Consider the following 23,010-nt stretch of genomic DNA (forward strand, 5'->3'; position numbering starts at 1 on the left):
GTGTTAGGGACTGCACTGGGGCCCCATCTCCTCCTAGACACATCCGCATGTTGAACCCTGACCCTTAGTGTCTCGGAGAGTGACTGTATTTGGAGATAGGACCTTTCTAGAGGTGACTAGGGTTAAACAGGATCCCAGGTAAGTAGGGCTGGCATCCTTTCAAGAAGAGGAAGAGACACCTGGGATGCAAACACACAGACAGGATGCCTGCGTGAGGATGCACCAAGCAGGTGGCCATCCGCAAGCCAGCAAGAGACCCTCAGGAGAAACCCTGATCTTGGCCTTCAGTTTCCAGAACTCCGAGAAAGGAAATGTCTGTTGCTCCCATACCTGCATTCTCTCCTGGAAGCCCTCACAGACTAACACAGGGGGAACTGTGAGCATCACTTTTAAGAGCTTTATTTCTGGCTTCTCACGAACGCCCTGCCCTGCTGGGTACACAATCCTCCCCATCTCTGCTGATCTCCCGATATCTTGGGCAATGTCTGAGTCCTGCAAACATGCTCATTTCTAGAGTTTCTCTGGGGCAGGGATTCAAAGGAAGGAAGTGATGAAGGAAGACTTGGTACACTTCGGCGACACACAGGGAGGAACAAAACCAGAAAGACTTCCAGCTCTGAACCGTGAAAAACCAAAAAGGCAGAGGGGAGCCCGGACAGCAGGCTCTGGAGGCTGAGAGCAAGACCTGCTTCAGCCATGTCGACTTGGTGCAGAGCCCAAGAAAACGGAATGGTAAGGTTGGGTGGCAAGAATGTGCACAACCAGTGAGTGAGAATAGATGTGAGATGTGTGATTTACTCTAACACTCAAGGTCACCACTGGAAAGGAATATAAGAAGTCAGAGAAAGACGTTCTGGCCTGAAAAGAGCGTTGGAGCCAAGCTGGAGACCCCTGAAGGGCGACCTCCTCACCGAAGCCCTCCACTCACATGTCTGCATTTCTTTCTTTATTAATTGAGCTGCTACGACCAGACTCTGGGCCCACAACACCTATTCTGTGTGTTGGAGATAACTAACGTGAAATTCGAATGAGTGAGCTGCTCACGGTGGAGAACAAAGAGAGAAAAGAGAAAAACATCCTTGTCAATGTGCCGAGAAGGCCATGATCAATCATCTCAGTAAATATTTGTTCAACGAGTGAGGCAAGGTGTACGTGAGATTTTGCCAGAAGTGCCAGACTGTACCAGAGAGCTGTGAGGGGTGAGGCTTCCACAGAGGTCAAACACATGAAGGCCAAGTTCTGCAGAAAGTCAAGGGTAAAATTTTGGGGGTGGGGGTGTCCCCCTCAGAATTCATTTGCTTCAGCCAAGTAACAAGAAATTGGAAAAACTTAGGAGTTGTCACATAAGTAAAAATATAACACTGGTTGCTCCTACCTGCCTGGAATCTTTCTCTCTCTCCACACTCCCCATCTTTCCTTCCCTCCCCCTCTCCATTCTTATGCCACTGGCCAACCAATGACACTAACCAAAGACACACACTGCAGTGAGATTCAAGGAAGTGACTGAGTTGGAAACCAGGAAGCAGAATGTGATGAACAGCAACGGTTATCTAGGAAACACAAAGGCCCTACTAAAAAGAAATTCTTCTAGAACCTTTGTTTATATTGCAAAATACGTGACCACTCCCCCCAAACCATACAAAGAAATAAAACAAGTTGAACCCTTCGTCTCCCGGCGGGCAGGGTCCTGGAGAGCAGAGCCCGCCCTTTGACTTCCCTGTCACCCACCTGGTGACTGGAGAGACAGCCTGTAGGTGCTCGCTAAAGCAGAGGAAGGATCTGAGGGGCCCATTTGAAAATATCTGTTCCAGAAGGAAAAGTTTGACATCCCAGGCATGGGTGTTGTTTATGGAAAGGGAGACGACAAAGCCCTGGAATGACTGAGAAAGTCATCAAATGCTGCATCCTGACCCAGCTGTGCTGGGCTGCATGACGCCACATGATCCTCTGTTCAACAATGGTGGGCAGAAATGGGACACTGGCAAGTCCATCAGAGGGAAGCATTCACTAGCAGCTTGCAGGGAGCAGCAGGGTGCTGGGAGCACAGAGGGTTGGAAACAGGCTTCCTGCCACACCAGCATCACCTGTGATGTGGGATTTCCTGTTCCAGTCTGGGAAGCCTGCATGTTGATGATTCTTAAGAAATCTAAAATCCCCGGTAATGAATAGATGAGTCAAAAAGTGGATAAGAGTTTGTGCATGAAAGGATTTGAAAGGAAAGAGTTCATTGTTGTAAGATCAACTGAGGATATTCCAGCTGACTAATCCTGACCCAGCCCTGTCCATGCCTGCCCTGCTTGCGACAGGCATCCATGGCTGTGGGTGCAAGGCTGACTCACCTCCTGTGCTGCTGATATTCACCAGCCTCCCCTTGGATTTCCTGAGAAGAGGCAAAAATGTCTTGGTGACTTCCACGGCTCCAAAGAAGTTCACGGCCATGCATGCTTTGTAGTCGGCCATGGGAATGAGCTCCCCCTCCATAGGGAAGCTAAGGATCCCGGCATTGTTGATCACGGCCCACAGTCCTGGGGGCAGAAAGGGGCAGCTGTGAAGATGGGTAGGACTAGAGGGTGTGGGGTTGTAACACTTCAGCCCCTGGAGACCCACAATCCCTTTGAGATTCAGGATCCAGGCTGATCATAAGTTCTCTAACAGTCTCCACAAGTACCTAAAACCACCTACCATGGGGCATTGTGCGCAGAATGTTTGCAAAATATCAAAAAATGGCCTTTTGGAGATCTTTCCTTTTGCCTTGAAGTCCTTGCCTGCACCCAGGAAGCTGGCTATTTCTTGTATATGGGAAGGGGCACAACAAGCAGAAGGTAAGCTTTGCCTGCCTTTGAAGTTCAAGAACTTCCTCCATTTCCCCCTGAACGGTTTGAACCCAATCTGACCTGCTGGATCAGAAACTTTCGGTCAGAAATTGTTGCTGAGCTCAACCTCTGTGATGCAACTTGCCCTCCATGATCCTGAGGCCTAACAGGGGTGAGGACCTGTGGCTAGCAGTCAAACGGGGCTCAGGCTAGGAAGGACAGCACCAGCCCTATCAGTGCCTGTCTGGTGGCAACACAGAGGTGGTGCCAGCCAAACTAGGCCTCTCAGCAGGGACCAGAGTAAAGCCTTGACCAGTCATTTCAGTGCTACCCCAGGGGAATGTGATGCAGCTCAAAAGGGCCATATTGCTCTTGCCGCATGGCAGAAAGTTGGCTCTAAGCAGAAACCGAGTTGTAGAAAGTAAAATTGCATCTCTTGCCCACCAGCCTGACCGGAATTTACACACATTGGTGACGGTGAGCACTAAGGAGGTGGTGCCTGGCACGTAGGGAAAGCACCACAGCTATGAGGTGACAAGGAGAGAGGACGTCACCGTTGTAGCAAGTGCTGGTCTCAGCCTGTCCCGCCCGAGGCACCCCTCTGGCCAGTCCACACTGAGCTTGATAATGTCCTCGAATAGACACGGGCAGAGGTCAGAAAATAAACATTTCACCTCTGCGGGCCCTGCCACCTCACCTCCACCGTTACAGCAGGAACAAGCCCAGCCACAGATGGAGTGAGCAGGAGCAGCTCCACTCGGGTGAGCTTATTTATAGACATTGACATCAAATACCATATACTTTCCATGTGTCTTCTTCTGATTTATTTGCTTAAAAAAGGTAGAAGCCGTTCTTAGCTCATAGGCCTTACAAAAGCAGGCCTTACTTAACCTTCTTTAAGTAATGAAGTCAAAGAGGTAGAGAACAGATTAACAATGGCCAGAGGTTAGGAATGAAATATACAGCAGGTTGTTGTGAACTACTGTGTGCCGCAACACCAGAACTTTCTTCTTCTGTCTACCTGGGTTTTGGTACCTGTTAACCTGCCATAGAATTCTCAGCTGGCCAATAAGCCCATTATACCTGTGGAACTTAGTAACAGTTTAACCATAATTAATATTAGTTGACAATTAGCAGTCTGTTAATGTTGAATTAATAAGATGTTTTATAGGAACATGGCACAAGCTGGTCTGTCTCTAGGTCCCCGGCGGTTCTTTGACAAATAAACTTGGTCACAGTAAAGCCCTGTCTCTTTGACTTGGGATATGGAAGTTAGAGAGACCCCAGAAGAGATGGAAGTTATCCTGGCCATCCTGTCCCAGAGGAGGGTTGCTGGTCAAAAACAGCAGGTACTCAACCATGGAAACCAGTCCCCATGTCCCTTTGTGCCTGGACACTGGGCTTCCACACTTCAGGTGGTCAGCCCTGTCCTTCTGGGTCTCACAAAAGGGTGCTGAATTGAACGTATCCTTAAATAAGATGCCACAGAGTCAGACTCATGAGAAGGACGAGCCCAGCCTTATGAAATAACAAGACCCCAGGCCAGGAAAACTGCCTCCCTGCAAAATGATTGCCTAGGCCTAGGCCTGCTGAAAATCAATCCCTAACGACCAACAACTCATTTTTTCTCTTTTCATTTCATGAATTGGATGTTTACTGGAGCTTTACTGCTAGGACTGTGGAGTGAGGGGAAATACAAGCCTTTTACTAAGCCCGTGCCTTGTGCCAGGGACCCTTCTAAGTGTTTTCTATATAATAGTTAATCCCTCGAGTACAAAATAAGGCAGGCACCACTATCTTTTTGTTCTAGGAAGGCTCACTGAAAAGAGGTTGTAAACAGGAAGTGCCAGAGATCTCCATGGAAAACCTCCAAATGAAGCCAATGCAGGTGAGAGCAGAACTATGAAATAGATATGGATCCTAAGGACATTGCTCAAGTCCTAGAACCAGCCAGGCCTGAAATCAACGAGTCTTTTCAATTATATAAGCAACATACACATCTTACAACGCCATCCATCTTTCTTTTTGCTTTAGTAATTTTGAATTAGGTTGTGTCGCTTGTAACTGAAAGAATCTCGACACATATGTGGTTCTTGTTCCCAGGGAACATCTGGGTGGGGAGTGGGAGATGGGCAGATATTTACAACAGTGCAGTACAACAGGGGCAGGCAAGATACAGCGAATAAGCGTCTGGAAGAAGCGAACACGGTGAGCTGAATTACCAGGAAGGTCATGCAAGAGGTGTCGTGTGCGCTGGCCTCCTGTGGGAGCAGAGCCTGCCACAAAGCCACTGTTGAACGGAGGCAGAGAATGGTCTTAGGGAAAGAGAGTGAAGGTGAGGTGCAGAGGCTGGGCGTGCAGAGGTGGGGCACACACATTCTGTTCTGGAAACTCTTCAGAATTTATTACACGGACAAGCAGGTATTGCAGATTAAGGATTTGGCGGGGGCCCTTATCCTGAAAGTCCTTTTAATGAAGGTGTTTCAATTCTGTTTGGCCAACCAGTGAACCACCGAGAAGGCAAATCCCAGTCCCCCTCCTAGCTTGTGGGAGGAACTGAGCATGTGGAGGCTCTTTATGTGAAGGGGTTTTTAGGAGCATATTAGTTGTGAAGATTGCTTTCCATTTGGAAAGTGGCGGGGAAGGAAAGACAGGCTGCAGGGAGGTCCCTGGGGTACTCAGGCAGAGATGATGGGGGCCAGCAATAAGCTGCAGCTTCTAGGAGGTGGAATTGATAAGGAGTAAATAGGACACAAGATCGAATGGGTGGGGTTGTGGCTCAGTAGTACAGTGCTTGCCTAGCATGTCTGAGACACTGGGTTCCATCCTCAGTACCGCATATAAATAAATAAAATAAATGGTCCATCCAAACCCAAAAAACAATTTTTTTAATAAAAAAAAATTTTAAGTTGCAAGATCGAGGGTAAGCTGGAGGTCACAGTGACCCCTAGCTAATGGCTTCAATGGTTGATTAGGTGGTGGTGCCAAGGATCTGAGCCTCGAAACACAGGAAGGCACGATGATTTGCCGATTGGCGTCAAGGGAAAAAGACAACCAGGTCAGTTTTTGACAAGTTGAAGCTTTGAGATATAAGTGGAAGGTCTGGCGGACAGTTTTCCGCGTGCATGGATCTGACTGTGGAGAAGAGCAAAGGCAGCCACACAGCTCTGGTAGCCAGTGGCATTAACCCGTGTTCCTCCACCCTCGCCTGGCACCCGCATCGTCCAGGGAGCCTTAAAAACCACCGACATCGGAGGCGCTACCCTCAGGACACTGGTGATTTAACTGGATTTTAGGGTGGGAGAAGCTGGACAGGACAGACCCCAGGACTGTGGGAGCCACGATGTCACATGGAGCGAGAGCTGGGAAGGAGCCCGCACCTGGTTCATTCTCTGCTGTCACCATCTCAGATTCTTAATCATTTCTGAAACCAGGGCCCTGCGTTTCCATTTTGCAGCGGGTCCTGCAGGTTAAGTATCCCATCCTGGACCCAAGACTGGGTATTTTCAAACGCTCCCTGGGGGGTTCCAACGTGAGGGGGAGGTCGGGGGTGGAGTCTCGGAAGCACTTGCGTTTGCTGGGGAGAAGAGGAGGACGCTCATCCCGGAGAAGCAGAAAGCGCTGGAGAGCTGCAAGGGAAAAGTGGGCCTAGGACCCCAAAGTCGAGGAGGAAAGCGAGATATCCCCCTCCGCACACCGGGGAGGAGTTCAGAGGCTGGACCTCGGGTTGACACGGGTGTGCTGTGCCAGGGCCATTGGAGAGGCAGGGCAAGAGTCAACAAGCATTGGGCCATGGAGTAAGAAGCAAGGCGACAGGTTCCAGAGAGCGTGCCATGAAGGGAAGAAAAAGGAAGAGCAGAGGGTGAAGGGGGCGATGAGATGCCATGTCCTCAGCTAAGCTGGGCAACCTGAGGCATTTACTATTGCCGGGCGGAAGGCAGTGACGAGGAGGTGGGCAGCAGAGAGGGACCAAGAGGACCTCGGAGGGAGGGGCAGCGAGTTCTGCAAGTGCCCCGAGCCCAGGGCCTGGGCCTGTGGCATTCATGATGTCCCGGTGTCTGCCGGGGCTCTGGCATGTGATGGGGCTCAGTGCAGATGTTCTCAGGCCAGTCAGCAGCCAGGGTGGAACCGAGGATGTGATGGTCAGAGGCCAGAAAGAGAACCGGGTGTCGGTGAGGCGGGCACGGGAGGTAGAGGGAGCAGGTAGTGAGACAGTACCTTTGTCCTGCACCTTTTCTGCGACTTTGCTGTAAACATCTTTTATCTGCTGCTGGTTGGTGACATCCATCTGGAGCACAGAAAGGCGCTTGGAGCAGGATCTTCGCAATTCCTCTGCTCCAGAACCGTTTTCATCCAAAACCCCAGCAAATACTGTGAAGCCCAGCTTGTCCAGATGCTTGGCCAAACCATGACCGAACCCAGAGTCACTCCCTGCAAAGGGCCAAAGCAAAACAGAATGAGCACTAACCAAAGTGACAAGAGAAATGGCACATCAAGGAAAGCCTCACTTGCTGTTCCGGATGACATGCTCTCTGGAGAGAGGAGGTCCCGGGAAGTTTGCTCAGTAGGGCAACAGGTGGAAAAACCAAGGCAGATGACTTCCCCATATAACAAAAGGGAGATCATGTAGAATCGGGTAGAGAAGACAGACGTAGGTACAATGAGTAGTCTGGTGTAGCTGTGGTGCAGGACTGGCTGGTGGCCAAAAAGAAAGTACAGAGAAAACCAAACAACGTGTTATAACGTTTTCCATTTTTGCTATAAGAAAGTACTTATTTTTCTTGTGTGATTCTGATTTTTCAACAGTCACGCTGAAAAGAATGGAGATCAGTTTGCCCTGAAAGGGTAGAGGCCGATGTGCGAGAGCAGCCAGAAAGTCCGAGGGACAGAGCAGCCGGGCAGAAGGCCGTAAGCATAATATAAGACGTCAAAGACGCGTCAGGTCTCTCCGAAGCTGAGATGAGAGTTTGCCGGGTCCAGTTTGGGAGATATTACAGGCCCTAGAAAAAATATCTCCCATCCACAAATACAAGATATAGGTCTCTAAAATTTTAAAGTTTAAGACAGCATTGATATGAGATCCCTGAGCAACAGCATAACAAACATGAACAGTGAGAAAAAATTTTTACATCAGCTATGTCATGTGACCCTTCCTGTAAGCCTTGAGGGGTCACGCTTTTCGGTACTCAGGGACTATAGTCAGGCATTCCCCCAGAATTGGCTCCCCATATCTGTGGCCCCGGGATATGAATTAACCTGAAAATAACTTAGATTCAGATTGTAGTGCAAGCCAGGACTGTAGCCAGGCCACGCTCCGCCAGGGAAGCCATGTGTTCCCATGATGGCCCCTCCCACCGGACACCTCTGCTGCATCCTTGGCACCACTGGACAAACTAGGCTCCTGGTTCCCCTCAAAGTAGTGTGTGATCTCGGGACACCAGCATGTTCCCTCTGCACCAAGAGAACTGTTCTGGTCACTGAGATGGCCGGGGCTCAGCTCTGTGCAGCATGGAAACCTCAGTCACTGCACCTGCTGACCTCTGCTCCTCTGCCCTCTTGGGCTGCGAACCACAAAGAAGTACCAACTGTCACCTGCACCCAACCCTGGCTTCTGTCATCTGCTGCCCGCATTCTGGAGAGGAGCATGAATTCTGCACGTCCCACTCGTCGGGCCTTTGTGCCCCACACACTTGAGTGAGTTCAGTGCCTGTGTGTGTGCCAGAGCCTCTCCTCCCCACAGGGATCCTCGGTCTCACAAGTGTCCCGTGTAACTCCACCCCTGGAAAAGGGTCGACCAAGCCAGGGCCAACCAACCGTCCCCACTCAGCACTGCAGAACTGTGACTCGAATGTGCTCCCACTAAAACGCAGGTCAATGTGATGGTGGTAAGAGGTGACCTTAGTGGGTCATGAGGGCATCTCCTCTCGTGAGTGGGATTGGGTTCCTTGATCAAAGGTCTTGAGAGGGAGCTCATCCTGCCTTCTGCCCCATGAGGAAACAGCAAAAAGATCCCACCAGACCCCAGATGCCAGTACCAGCCCTGGGGCCTCCAGCCTCCAGGACTATGAGGACTAAATTCCTGTTCTTTATACATTGCCCACTCTGTAGTGTCCTCTTATAGCAGCACAAGCAGACTAAGGCAGCCCAGGAGGACAGGAGTCTCCCAAGCTGGCTCGGCGGCGATGACCATCTTCCGTTGTGCCCGCGCATGAGCCATTGCTGCATTTCTCTGAAAAGTGATAAGAGGCAGAGCCACAAATAGAGTCTCAAGTCCCGCAGCATCCACAGAAATAGGAGAGCAGACTTCCTGGCTCAAGACAGCACCCGGCTTTGGGTGGACTTCAGGTGACCTCCATCACACGCAGGCCTAGAGACACCCCACATCCTGATTACAAACCCCCTTCTTTCTCAAATTAGTTTCAGTGTCTTGCCTGAACCCCACCTTTTCTCCTGATTATAGGCTCTAACACTTGTTATTGCCTCTTGGAAAGCAGTCTGGCAGTTCCTCGGCGACTCCACGCCTCCATGTTCACGGTGCCCGTAGCTACACTCTTCTCAAGAGCCCAGAAGAGGAAAGTAAGCAAAGGCCCAGCGCCCAGGGAATGCATAAACAGAATGTGGTCTTTGCATACGAAGGTCTACTAGGGATGGAGCAAAAGGAGTCATACAGGCTACAACACAAAGGAATCTGGAACCAAGCATCCAGGTGGCAGGGACAAGAGCAAGGAGCAGCTGTTTTCACCTTGTCCCACTTTCTCTGAGTACAAAGTGACCTTGCAGGTGGTGTCCAAGGCAGTGCCTCTGACCAGCTTCATGAGTCTTCCTAGGGCGAGCCTGGCACAGAGCAGGTACTAGATACAAACCGAGTGAAAATCACAATAAACTCAACTTGAGTCCTTTGATTCCCAAGAAGAGTGAGGGTTAAGAAATCCTCCACCCCCATGTTCTGGGAAGGACTCAGGACTCGCCATGAAGAAGCTCCTCTCCCTGCAGGATTTAGATAAGACTCAGAGTGCCCTTGTTCTAGACCCAGAGCTGCCAAATTCCTCCTCTGCCACGTAGTAAGAGATTAACTGAGCTGCTCATTCCCACTGATCAACTGCAGCAAAATATGTTAACCTAAGGATTTTCTCCTCCCACCAGGTCCTGACCCACCTCAGCCTGAGCCAGAAGGCCACCTCCTTCTCACAGCCCCTCCTGATCTTGCAGCTTTGCTTATCTGGACTTCCAGTGCCCAGTTCTTTCTGGCCTTGTTTATTCCTCCCTATAAAAGCAAGCTCCTTTTGCCTAATCCTTGAGACGTTTTGTAGATCACAGGGTCAGAGCCTGGCCCCACTGCCTCACCAAACCCCACAGGCTCCCAGTAATGCTCGGGCATTAAAGTTTCTCGTAACTACCATGGTTTGTTTTGATCTGGAGGAGAATGAACTGAGCCAGAGTTTACAAGACACCATCTGCTTGTGCTCAGCTGTGAGGTCACGTGACACAGAGGCCTGGGTGCAAACAGACCCCATATTCCTGCTGGTGCCATCCTACGTCCCTGCCTGAGCTTCTTTATTCACAAAACAGGTTTAATAACAGAATCTGTATCATTAATGTCTGTGAAGTGCCTCACGGCACCTACAGAGTGATTGTAGGTTTGTTTTTAAAAATAAAACTGTCATCCTTCCTGGCTTTCAGGAAGACAGACAATGTTAGCAGATGGAGAGTTCGCCTCCCTGATGGTGGGCTAGGCGTCCCGGTTTAGAATCAGACGGCCTGGCTGCCTCTGCACCTTGGGAGAGGACATGGAACCCTGTGGAGCCTCCCCTTTTTTGAGGGAAAGGGGTGTTCTAGCAGCGTCCCCACCTAGGCCGACTTAGGAAGTCAGGAGACAGAGGGTTTCACACAAGGCCTAGTGACCAGCCTGCTGGCTCTAACCGCAAGTCGTTTCTGATGTGCAGGGTTGGAGATCAGGCTGTGCTGACGGGGGCAACCCTGAAGCTGTGCTGGGGTCGGGGGCCTTGGGAAAGTCAGGGAGCCACTCTCCATTGAGATAAGCTTGATGAACTCCAAAAACCCCAAGAACAGACCTACCCTTGTGGAAGGCATAGGTTTCCCAAGGGCTGCGCAGCAGCTGAAGTAATCATTCCTAGAAGGGATGGTGCGCTTCCTGTGTGCCAGCCAGCCTGGCACAGCCTCGCTCTGAACACTCCAGCCACACTGGGGGCAAGTAATGTTCTTATGACCAGAATAATAGAATGCTCATTCTCTTGGCCAGGTCATAGCAGAGGTAGTCTAGACCCAGACAGGGCTGGGGATCCGAACATGTGGGGCAAGAAATATTAAAATCCTTCAGAATGCAGGGCTTAGCACGCAGGAGATGGTCAATAAAAACGTGTTGAATGAATGAGCATTTTCAAGGGCTCTGGAAGGTGAGGGCCTTAGAACAGGGAGTGTCCTTTGTCCCAGGCTGAGGGTACCTGAGGCATAAAGTGCTCAACAAATTAACTAACATTTGTGGAGTCGGATGCCTCTCTAACAGGGCAGAAAACCACTGAGGTTGGTTTCAACTGTGCCCTTGGAGACCATTCTGTTTCTAGCAGGCTGGAGACCCATCAACTTAGAGCAAGCAATGAGCCTAGAGTCTGAGCTGTGCACTATTGAAGCAAATCTGAAATAGCCTTTGATTTCTCAGGTATTAATAAAGTCTTGATTGATGTGCAGAATGGAAACACTGTGAATCATCTTGACCATTTAGAGTTAAGGATTGTACAGTTTCTAAGTGTATTTGTGCTCCGGCCACTTGGGGGCTCTGTGTGGGCTGGTGAGCTCTTTGGTCAGGTGTTCAGGTGGGCAGGCAGTGACTAAGGCCAGGTGGGGACTTCCTCAGACAGGGCTGCCCGTGGGACGCACCACCTACCGTCAGGACTGGGTGAAGGGACGCAAGTGCTTGTCAACAGAAGCAGCTGCTCTTGGGAGCTACTTCCAGGGAGAAGGAAGAGGGGAGATGCGTCTGGTCTCTGAAACATTGTACAAGTAAAGAAACCTTGTGGTCACCAACAAGACCCTTGGAGGAGGCATCGTCCGTCACCTCACCGACTAGCATGGCTCTCATAAGTTCCTCTTTTTGTTTCTGGTCTTTTCCTCCTACAGGTAGTTCTTTAACAGGATCATAGCACACATAAAATGCGCCCGCTAATTTTTAAATTGATATTATATGAGGCAGCTTGACATAGATTTACGTGGTCTTCAGAACCATAATTTTTTATTACTAGATAAAATTTTCCCTATTAAAAGGTGAAAAGCCCACAGTCTAGAGGCGGCACACTTGGGTTCACATAGTTCCGCCACGTCCCAGTGGTGTGCCCTCAACAAGTCACTTAGCCTCTGTGCATTTGTTTCCTTGTCTGTAAAATGGGTGTTGCAAGGACCTGCTGAGGGCCTGCTCAGAAGGTTGTTAGGATTAGATGGTTCAATATATTAAAATAATTAGAATAAGGCCCAGCACACAGCAGTGGCAAACTCAGTGTGTATTCACTAAAGAGTAACGTTTTTGTTTAACCCTTGCTGCCCTTTCGTTGGCTACTTCTAGTTTCTAGAACAAAAAGGGCTTTCAGTTTGGTTCTCCCTGCAGAAAATTGGTCACAGCTATCAGACCACAGCAATGAATCAGCCAAGGGCGTGGCTCTAAGAGTTCCCTTGAGCCCCTCCTGTGACAGTGACATCTTCAACCCACAGCAACCTCACGCAGAGCCGCTCTCAGGGCCTGCTGCCTCAGAGGCTCCAGGCCCCTGCTTATAGTGGACTCCACTTCTCCTGGGGGACAGCCAGAAACTGAACACCTACTGCGTTCCAGTAAGAGGACCTGGTCTGAATACATGTTCCATTCGCCCACACAAGGTTATTTCATAAAGATTTGAACTAAGACTCAAAATCAGGAGAATTCACCTGCAAAATCCAGAGCAGTGATTTCTCTTGATTAAGCGGGATACAGGTGGATTCCAGGCCCATCCCAAAAGAGACTCATGAGCTGAGCCCCCAGGAGTCACCCCCTCAGATGGGAGCGTGTGACCTGCCCTGCCTGGGGCCCTGAGCTGAGGCTGTGACACACATTGTCCTGCTTACAAAGGTCACCTGGAACACAGACACAAACCCAAATAAATACAATTTTCTCATACTAGACAAAGGGGCCAAAAATATGCAATGGAGAAAAGATAGCCTCTTCAACAAATAGTGCTGGGAGAATTAGAAATCCATATGCAACAGAATGAAACTAAACCCATATCTCTCACCATGCACCAAACTAAACTCAAAATGGATTAAGGACCTCAGAATCAGACCAGAGACCCTGCATCTTATAGAAGAAAAAGTAGGTCCAGATCTTCAACATGTCAGCTTAGGACCAGACTTCCTCAATAGGACTCCCATAGCACAAGAAATAAAAGCAAGAATCAATAACTGGGATAGATTCAAACTAAAAAGCTTTCTCTCAGCAAAGGAAACTATCAGCAATGCGAAGAAAGAGCCTACAGAGTGGGAGAAAATCTTTGCCAATCATACTTCAGATAGAGCACTAATCTCTATAAAGAACTCAAAAAATTTTACACCAAGAATACAAATAATCCAATTGACAAATGGGCTAAGGAAATGAATAGACACTTCACAGAAGAAGACCTACAAGCAATCAACAAACATATGGAAAAATGTTCCACATCTCTAGTAATAAGAGAAATGCAAATCAAAACCACCCTAAGATTCCATCTCACCCCAATTAGAATGGCGATTATCAAGAATACAAGCAACAACAGGTGTTGGCGAGGATGTGGGGAGAAAGGTGTGGGGAGAAAGGTACACTCATACATTGCTGGTGGGGCTGCAAATTAGTGCAACCACTCTGGAAAGCAGTGTAAAGATTCCTTAGAAAACTTGAAATGGAACCACCATTTGACCCAGCTATCCCACTCCTTGGCCTATACCCAAAGGACTTAAAATCAGCACACTACAGAGATACAGCCATATCAATGTTCATAGCTGCTCAATTCCCAATAGCCAGATTGTGGAACCAACCTAGATGTCCTTCAATTGATGAATGGATAAAGAAACTGTGATATATATATATATATATATATATATATATATATATATATATACACACAATGGAATATTACTCAGCCATAAAGAATGATAAAATTATGGCATTTGCAGGCAAATGGATGAAATTGGAGAATATCATGCTAAGTGAGATAAGCCAATCTCAAAAAACCAAAGGACGAATGATATCGCTAATAAGTGGATGATGACACATAATGGGGGGAGGGAGGGGTTAGTGTTAGGGTTAGAGTTAGGGTTAGGGAGGGGGGCAAGAATGGAGGAAGGAAGGACTGTATAGAGGGAAAAGAGGGGTGGGGGGGTGGGGGGAAGGGAAAAAATAGCAGAATGAATCAAACAACATTACCCTATGTAAATTTATGATTACACAAATGGTATGCCTTTACGCCACGTACAAACAGAGAAACAACATGTATCCCATTTGTTTACAATAAAAAAAGGGGGTCACCTGGATCAAGGGTTGTTTATCTGGTTGGAAGGCTGTGGGAAACTAATGGGGAAAGGCCTTCCCCTCCCTTGGGTTTAAGACTTGGGCAATCCAGCGGATTACCATGCTCATGTTGACTCTGCCTGTGCACCATAAAACAGGGTGAGGTGTGACCAGATGGCAGGCAAATCAAACAGAACGAGTGTACTTTAGACTTCCCAGAGGCCCCGGGCTCAGCTTCTAACCCAGGAAAACAAACACTCGACACACCACCTCCCTCGCTGATAGGACTCCTGGGAGGTTCCTTCCTCTGGGTGGTGAGACCTGGAAAAGAGCTAGCTCCTGCATGTCCAGTTTTTAATGGAAACAAGTATATTTTCCATGGAACGTTACCTTCATGAATAACTGTCCCATAATCTGCCCCGCTGTTCACACAGGCCACCGAGACGCAGAGAGAATACTTGTTCAAGGCTACACAGGGGATATCCAGGGTCAACCCTCGCCCCAAATGCGCTCTTTCTGAAGCACGTTTTGACGGCTGGGATTCATTGTCTCTGTGAGCACTGAGTGGGCGCAGGGGAGGCATGAGCCAACTGGGGTCAGTGGGTGGACTCCAGTCACCCATGCCTCTGTGCAAACTCCCTACAGCTGCTCTTCCAGCAGGGAGACTGCAATGAGTTCGTGCTCAGTGATATGGGAAGAAACACCTCTAAACCTTGCCCCAAAATAAGCAGCCAAAGTGGGCCGGCTGGATCTGAGCAGAAGGTGGTGCTCGGTTTGCATCTAGAATGCCCCACGAAGGCCATGTGCTAACGGCTTAGTTAGCCCCAGTCCATAGTGCTACTGGGACACAGTGGAAACTTAAAGCAGTGAGGCCTAGGGAGAGGTCTTCTGGCCACTGAAGGGGATCATAGGACCCTGCCCCTTCCTCTGTCCCTTTCATTCCCATCCATGAAGTGAGGAGTTTGCTTTGCCAGGACCTCTTATCACATGAAGTTCCACCACAGGCCCGAAGCAATGGGGCCAATCAGATCAATCCCAAACTGAGCCAAATCCATTCCTCTTTATAAGCTGATTGCCTCAGGTATTTGGTTACAGTAATGGAAAGCTGACTCACAGAAATGAATACTCAAGACACAACTCAACCTCTCCTGAAGTCTACCTGCTGCTCCATCCTCACTCACTCCGGTCAAAACAATTCATTGCTGCTCATCCGTATTGCTTCACCTTCTGAGACTCCTTGTTCTTTACAACGACACCTCCTTTCAGTCACCCAGAATCAACATTCTTCTCTCCCAACCCCACATCCATTTCGTACCCACACCTTCCAATCTTAAAATTCGGACATCTGTCTCAATATTTCCTTTTTTGGACCTTATGGCAAAAAAAAAAAGCCAGCTCAGCTCAAGGTCACCAGCCCCTGGATCACCCACACCAGGAATGGATAGTCTCATCCGTGGACACCAGGACTTTTATTTTTTTTTTTTTAAGATGGATACAATACCTTTATTTTATGTATTTATTTTTTGATGTGGTGCTGAGGATCGAACCCAGTGCCTCACACTTGCTAGGCAAGCACTCTCTCACTGAGCCACGACCCCAGCCCAACTTTTATGTTTTTATACCGCCTCTGTCAAGGGTCTACACAGAGCAGTGTGCCACCTCACCTATCAGTTAAGAAGTGCAGCACGTGACTCACAATGTTGACAGCCCTGAAGTCTATGCCATTGGGATGATGTGTGGTCAGCTGAGATGCAGGATTTCAGGAGTCCCAGCCAGTGCAAGAGGACATTAGAAACAATGAACTGAGTGTCCAGACGAGGGTGAAGAGCTCCCTGGTGGCAGCAATTAGGGACCAGCCAAGACTCCCCTCCTGTCTCCTCTCAGAACATCTTTGCAGTGATCCAGGGAAGATTTTTTTTTTTTTAATTTATTAGCTGCTTAATTTATTTCTTTCCCCTAAAGGAAAGAAAACAGGAAAGTCCCACCCAACAGCCTATATCAATGACAATAAGCAAACAGGTTCTCAGCTTGCCCTGGAGGCCACTGATCACTCCCAACACTTCTTGCCTCTTCTCACCTTCATTCATTCATTCATTGATTTATTCACCTGGGGGTCACTGTGTTGGGGCCTAACAATATCACCCGCAAAGACAAATAGTCCCTGGCTTCATGGAACTTACCACCTGGGACAGAGGTCCTCAAACCTGAGTCCCACTAGAAACCAGAAAATGCCAAAGCCCAGGCCCCATCCCAAAGTCTCGTTTAATTGGTCTGGGAAGAGGCCAGTAGGCTCTGGTGACCATGTTTCAGTCTCTGCAGGTGATTCCAGAATGCATCCAGGGTTGAGGACCACTGATGTAGGGTGGTGATTCTCAGTTGGAGTGTTTTTGTTCCCCAGGTAAAGTTTATCAATGCCCCTAAACAACACTGGGGTTGTGGGCGGAGGCCAGGTGTTCTGGTTTGGATGTGAGGAATCCCCCAAAGCTCTTGTATTATGCAGGAACATTCAGAGGTGAAATGACTGGACCGTGGGAGCTGCATCCTAGTCAGTCCGTCCTCGTTTGAATGGACTGCGTGGATGGAACAGGCAGGTGAGATGGCTGGAAGAAGTGGGTCCCTGGGGCGTGGCATAGGAGGGTTCATCTCCCCTGTGTCCCCTTCCCCTTCTCTCTGCTTCCTGGCCACCACGAATAGAACAGCACTCTTCCACCACACCCTTCCGCCGTGACGTGCTGCCTCACCTTGGGCCCCAAGAAATGGAGTGGGCTTGTGGGCTAAACCTCTGAAACTGAGCCAACTCAACGGTTTCTCCTCTAAGTTGTTCTCATCAGGAATTTTGGTCACAGTGATTAAAAACCTAACGAACACATCAGAGGTGTTTTTCAATACCCTCAAGGCACAGGGCAGACCCACCACAGAGAATGATCCAGCCTCAAAGGTCAGTCAGCAGTGCCAAGGTTGAAACACCTGGTCCAGGGAGAAGATAAACATTACAAAAATAACTCACAATATTGATGAGTGTCATGAACAGAAAAGTTCTGAGATCTGTGGGCCATTGTCAACGTTTACGAAGAATCCAAGTCTCTCCTGAGAGAATATTCTCTGGAAGAGAATTTGGGCAGGAAAGAGAAGGCCCTTGACCACCTCTGTCACTGCATGAACTCCTGCTAGGCTATCTGGTCTGCTGTTCTGTCCCCCACACTTAAAACAGTGCTGAGCACACTGTGTTTGCCAAGTGAATATTTGCCAAATGATAAAATCACCAACTGTCTCGACAAAAGTATCATAGTCCAAGGATGCCACAACTTGTCCCCTGGCTTAGCGTCAATGCCCTGCCAGCACTGGCTTCCTGGGCTGTGTCTTGCCCCTCCCCTGACCTGTGCCGTGTCCTTCCATCTTTGTGACCCGTAGCGCCTCCCTCTTAATTCCAAGGGTATCTCTGAGCCTATGCTTCCTTTGCTTCACAGCCTCGGTGGTTTCCAACAGCCATAGAATCGGATTGGAGTTTGTAACCTCAGCCCGTCACCCCAGGATGCATGACCTGATTCTAATCTACGTGTCGACTGCCCTCTGCTTTCTTGTGGTCACAGGTGATCAAGCTGACTTCCCACGTGGGCTTCTCACTCACGTCCCTTCCGCCATTCCTTGACCTTTTAATTTTTGAGAACCATTTCTTAGAAAAAAGAATTGTACAATGAACTACATATCCATCTTCCAGCTACCAGAATCATCAACATTTTCTGACTGATTACCAACAGTTTTTCTCTTTCAACAGTATCTTATGTTATTCAATATCTGGTTTTATGGAGATGTAATTCACCTGTCAGCAATTCACCCATTTAAAGTCTACCACCCCACAGCTTTAGATGATCACAGAGTTGTGCACACGTTGCCGCAATTTTAGAATATTATCATGGTATGAATTAGAAATTCCGTGACCATTGATGCCATTCCCTGCTTCTCTCCCGTCCCCCCACCTATCCTTTCTCCCCACCCCCTACCCCCAGAATCATTTATTGACTTTCCTTTCTGCCTATTCTGTACGGCTGCAGTCATTTAATAAACCCTACATTTAATACCATGTTACCTATAAACCCATCAACCTGTCAATATAGACCACTCACCGATGAGGCCATTCTCAAAATGTAGTACCTTTACAAACCTGGTGAAATCAACACTTCTTTAAGATCATCTCACACCCAAAACGTATTCAAATTTCCTATGTTTTTCAAACACACCTTCTTGCAGTTGATCAGACTCGAAGTCAAACCAGGTCTACCCATCGCCTGTGGTTTTTACCCCTCTGAAGGCTCTTCCAGTCTGCAAAATGCAGTTCTCTCCTTTCCTGTGCCCATTCTTTGTTGAAGAACCTGGGGGACATTTGTCCTTTAGACTATCCTGCATCCTTGCGTGAGGAATTGCTTCCTTATGCTGCTGTTCCCCTTGCTCCCCGTCCCCCCTGTTTCCCTGTGCAGCTAGATCTAGCAGCTAGGTTAGAGCTGGGTTCAGCAGGGTTTTCGTGGCAAGAATGCCTTCCAGGGTTGCCAGGAGCTCCTATCCTATCACATCATGGGCCTGAAGCCCCACGTCAAGTGATTTCAACTAACCAGTGTGTTCAGACTCCATCAGCCTCACTGTCCATCACGACATTTACCATCGACATTTTGATCTTCACACTGATGATTGTCACCTTCATTTATTATTTTATTTTGGACTTTAAAAATGGTTATTTTCTAATTTTATCGTTTCTCTTGCATTCATTTGCTAGAATCATGAAGAATGACACAATTTCATGTTGCATTCTTTGGCCTTGTTAGTATTAGTATCATTATTGTTATTCTTATCAGTTTGAGCTCTCATATGTATGTTGAGAATTAAAAACGAAAGTGTACGTGAATATCATTAGGAACTAAGATTTTCTGCAACCAGAAAAATAAGTGTAAGACTAATATTGAAGAAGTTAGGCAAGTTTTGTCATCATAAACTTAAATTAAAAGTACCAATATGAATTCATGACATATTTTCCTCTAAGCATCTTCTGTTCCCTAGGTCTATCCCTCAGAAAGCTCTAGAAGCGATGACAGTCCACTGAACACTCTAAGTACCCATATTATGGTCTCTAATGCCTTTTTCTCAAAAAAGAATCATGGCTCCTTCAAGAAATAGACATTTTAAATTTTGGATGTGGGAGGATGTGGGAGAAAAACATTTTTACACTGTTGGTGGGATTATAAATTAGTACAATCACTAAGGAAATCAGCATGGAGGTTCCTCAAAAGACCAGGCATGAAACCACCATATGACACAGCTCTACCACTCCTTGGAATTTATCCTAAAGAATTAGAGTCAGCATACTATAGTGACATATGCGTACCATGTTTATAGTAGCACCATTCGCAATAGCCAAACCATGGAACCAGCCATAAAGAAAATATGCTATATATACACACTGGAGTTTTATTCAGCCATAAAGAAGAATGAAATTATGTCATTTGCAGAAAAATGGATGAAACTTGAGACTATTACGTTAAGAAAAACAAGCCAAAATCAGAAGGTCAAGGGTGGTGTGTTTTCTCTCAGATGTGGAAAGCTGGAAGGGAAAAAAGAAAACAAAGGTGGGGTGGGGGGATCTCATGAGAATTAGAAGGTCAGTAAAGTACAGGAAAGGGAGCGGGGAAGGGAGGGGGCGAAGGGGCAGACTAGGAAACGACATTGGCCAAACTACATTGTTATACCATGTGCATAAATGAATGTGAAACAGCAAATCCCACCATTATGTACAGCTATAATGCACCAATAAAAAATAGGGAGAAAAAGACTACAATGAGTCCCTACTCTCTCCCTAGAATAAGGGTGTTTTCTCCAATGGTGTGCTTCCAGTGGGGTGCTGGGGCTGGCCTGCACTACCTCCAAGGGCCGCTCTTAAATATGCGTGATCAGGACCTTCACACCATCACCAAGCTGGAGGTGCTACAGGTATTCGCCAGGTTTGGCTAAAAAGTCAAATTCTTGAAGTACAGTTAATGTTGCACAGATTGGTCACAAATAGTTCCCCAAACATCAGAGATATTTGTTCTTCCAGATTCTTTCTTTTTAATGACCATATTCATCTATTCATTTTTCATATGAACCTATTGCATTTTTTCTCAAATTCATATTTATAAATAAAACTGGAATCCAGTTGTCTCTGGGATTGAGGGACTGGTTCCAGGACCCCTGTGGATACCAAAATCTGTGGATGTTTAATCCATATATAAAATGGCATCATTGTTGCACATATCAAAAGCATATCTTCCCATATATTTTAATCATATCTAGATTACTTATAATATCTAATACAATGCAAACTCTTCTAAAATTGTTATACTATATTATCAAGTAAAGAGGAGGAGGAGGAGGAGGAGGAGGAGGAGGAAGAAGGATGAGGAGAAAAAGAAGTCTGCATATGTTCAGTACCCATGTCATTTTTTTTTCCAAGTATATTTGACCCCCAGTGCTTGAGTCTACAGCTGTGAACCCACAAGTTCAAAGAGCCATCTGTACAGAGATGACTCTAATTCAGCATTCAACTGAGTTCTGATGACCATGAAAACCCACACTGACCTTAGGACACAGGTGGAATGACACAAGATGGACGTGGGAATGGCAGGGAGGTGGGCACCGAGGACATTGGCCCATCTAAAAGGACTAGACCCAGTGAGTCTGGGAGCCTTATATTTGAGCCTTATATTTGAGTGTTATTTCCTCTAATCATTTATTCAACCCATCCTTTCAAGGTAACATAGGTCTTTCTTTGAGTAGACTGTGTGGGTTTTTTTAGAGCAATTTTAGAGTTACAGAAAAATCAGGAATGTAGTACATGAGAGTTCATATCTTTGCCTATGGTTTATCCTATTAACATCTTCCATCAGGATGCTACATTTTCCACAACTAATGTCAACACAGTGTTTTTAACTAAAGTCCACATTTTATTGGGATTTCAGTACTTTCCTTTTTCAGCTCAGGGTGCCATCTTGGACACTCCTTATATTTAATCATCATGACGCCTTAGGCTCCTCTTGGCTGTGACAGTTTCTCAGTCATTTCCTTGTGCTTGATCACCTGATGGAACAGTGAGTGTTGGGTTTCTCCTCTGCTCTTCCCCACTTGCTACCCTGCATCCTTGGAAAGGAGGTCACTATAGGCAGCCTGCACTTCAGGACTGAGTGGTCCTCACCTCCTTTAGGACAGAGAATCTACATAAATTATTTACAATTCTGCGTAGAAGATTTTGTTCTCACTCACTTATTAATTCAGTCAGTCACTTATTTATATCAGTATGTTCATGAATATTTATTTTTTACTTTGGAATATAATCCAATACTACTTTATTTTAATGCCCAAGTTTTTCCAGCGTTAGCCATTTAGAGCTTTTTCTGTTAGCTCCTGCAAAACCGTTATCTTTTCCCTGTTTTACAGATACAGAAATGAAGCTACAGAAAGAATATCAAGTTCCCAACGTCACCCACCTAACAAGAGAAGAAGTACTATTTGAACCTACCTCCACAAGATTCTAAAATGCGTGTTTGTTTATACTTCCTACCCACCATACTCTATCTAAATATAGTCAACCTTTGTAAATCAATAACCAGTGTATATGCACCTGATGGAGATATTTAAGACAGTAACATTGAGACCACCATTATTGAGAAACTTCCTTAGTTATTTAAAAACTTTCATTAAATTAAATATACACACAGAAAAGTGCCTCCAAAACATAAGTGTACAGTTTACTAAATATCCAGGTTAACCTACCCATGCAACCAGCCCCTAGATCAAGAAACAACGTGACCAACTCACCAGAAATCTTCCTGTGCCTCTTTCCCATCCTCCCTAATCCCCAGCAACTGTATCCTGACTTCTAAAGACACGGATTTTTTGCTTTAAAAACATGGACTCGTGTATGAGTCATCCGTGGCTTGATTCTTTGGCTCATTTTCCCATGTCTTCACATGGTTTGGTTAGTGAATTTTTAAAAAGATTTCAACCATATATTTACAAGAAAGGTTACAAGCAAAGTAACACTTGTAAAAACATGCTAAGTAACTGCATAAAAATAGTACAGTACGATATAAAAAGTAAATTTACTTAAGATTAACAGAAGGGACAACTACTTAGAAATGTGGCCCATTATCCCAAGGTGGCTTAATTCCCCTCCCTATTCTTACCTGTGGTTTGATCTCCCAAAGGCAGCCTTATTAATGTCCCTGGGAGACTTTTACACAAGAAACCTGCCTTCTGACTGACAGGGTACCTTTCTTACCAACACACAGTCAAAAACTTAGCTCCCTCCAACATACAATGTTACAAGATGCTGCTTGCCAAATTTGACTAAAATACTGCTCATAAATCCGAAAGATCTGTGATTTACACACATTCTCCATTTTTTTCTGTCACATTAACAATCGCTGCCACTGACCAGGTGTCTCACACCAGGGATGGCAAGCCCTTGGCACCATGCCACAGTCCTTTCTCACGTGGCCATGGACATCGTTAAATGAATGCAGGCTCCACCTTGGCTCTCTTCAGCCCAGCACTTCCCTCCAACGAGAAGGAAGCTATTTACCAACTTTACTCATGCCCAGAACACTGGAGTCATTTTCTACTTGGCTCCCAGCTTTCCCTGCTTTGTTTTTA

General features: G+C 47.0%; 1 protein-coding gene across 1 annotated transcript in view; it reads right to left on the reverse strand.

Annotated features, from left to right (window-relative positions):
• Nucleotides 1-23,010, reverse strand: part of HSD17B2 (hydroxysteroid 17-beta dehydrogenase 2) — an 81,519-nt gene that overhangs the window by 30,559 nt on the left and 27,950 nt on the right. Inside the window, exons 2-3 of the mRNA XM_079116947.1 lie at nt 7,032-7,244; nt 2,340-2,525 (exon numbers count right to left, since the gene is read on the reverse strand). Of these exons, the coding sequence (XP_078973073.1) occupies nt 2,340-2,525; nt 7,032-7,244 (399 nt within the window). The remainder of the gene's footprint in view (nt 1-2,339; nt 2,526-7,031; nt 7,245-23,010) is intronic.

Source organism: Sciurus vulgaris (genome assembly GCF_902686455.1).
Source record: "Sciurus vulgaris genome assembly, chromosome: 17".
In the NCBI taxonomy this organism is placed as follows: domain Eukaryota; kingdom Metazoa; phylum Chordata; class Mammalia; order Rodentia; family Sciuridae; genus Sciurus; species Sciurus vulgaris.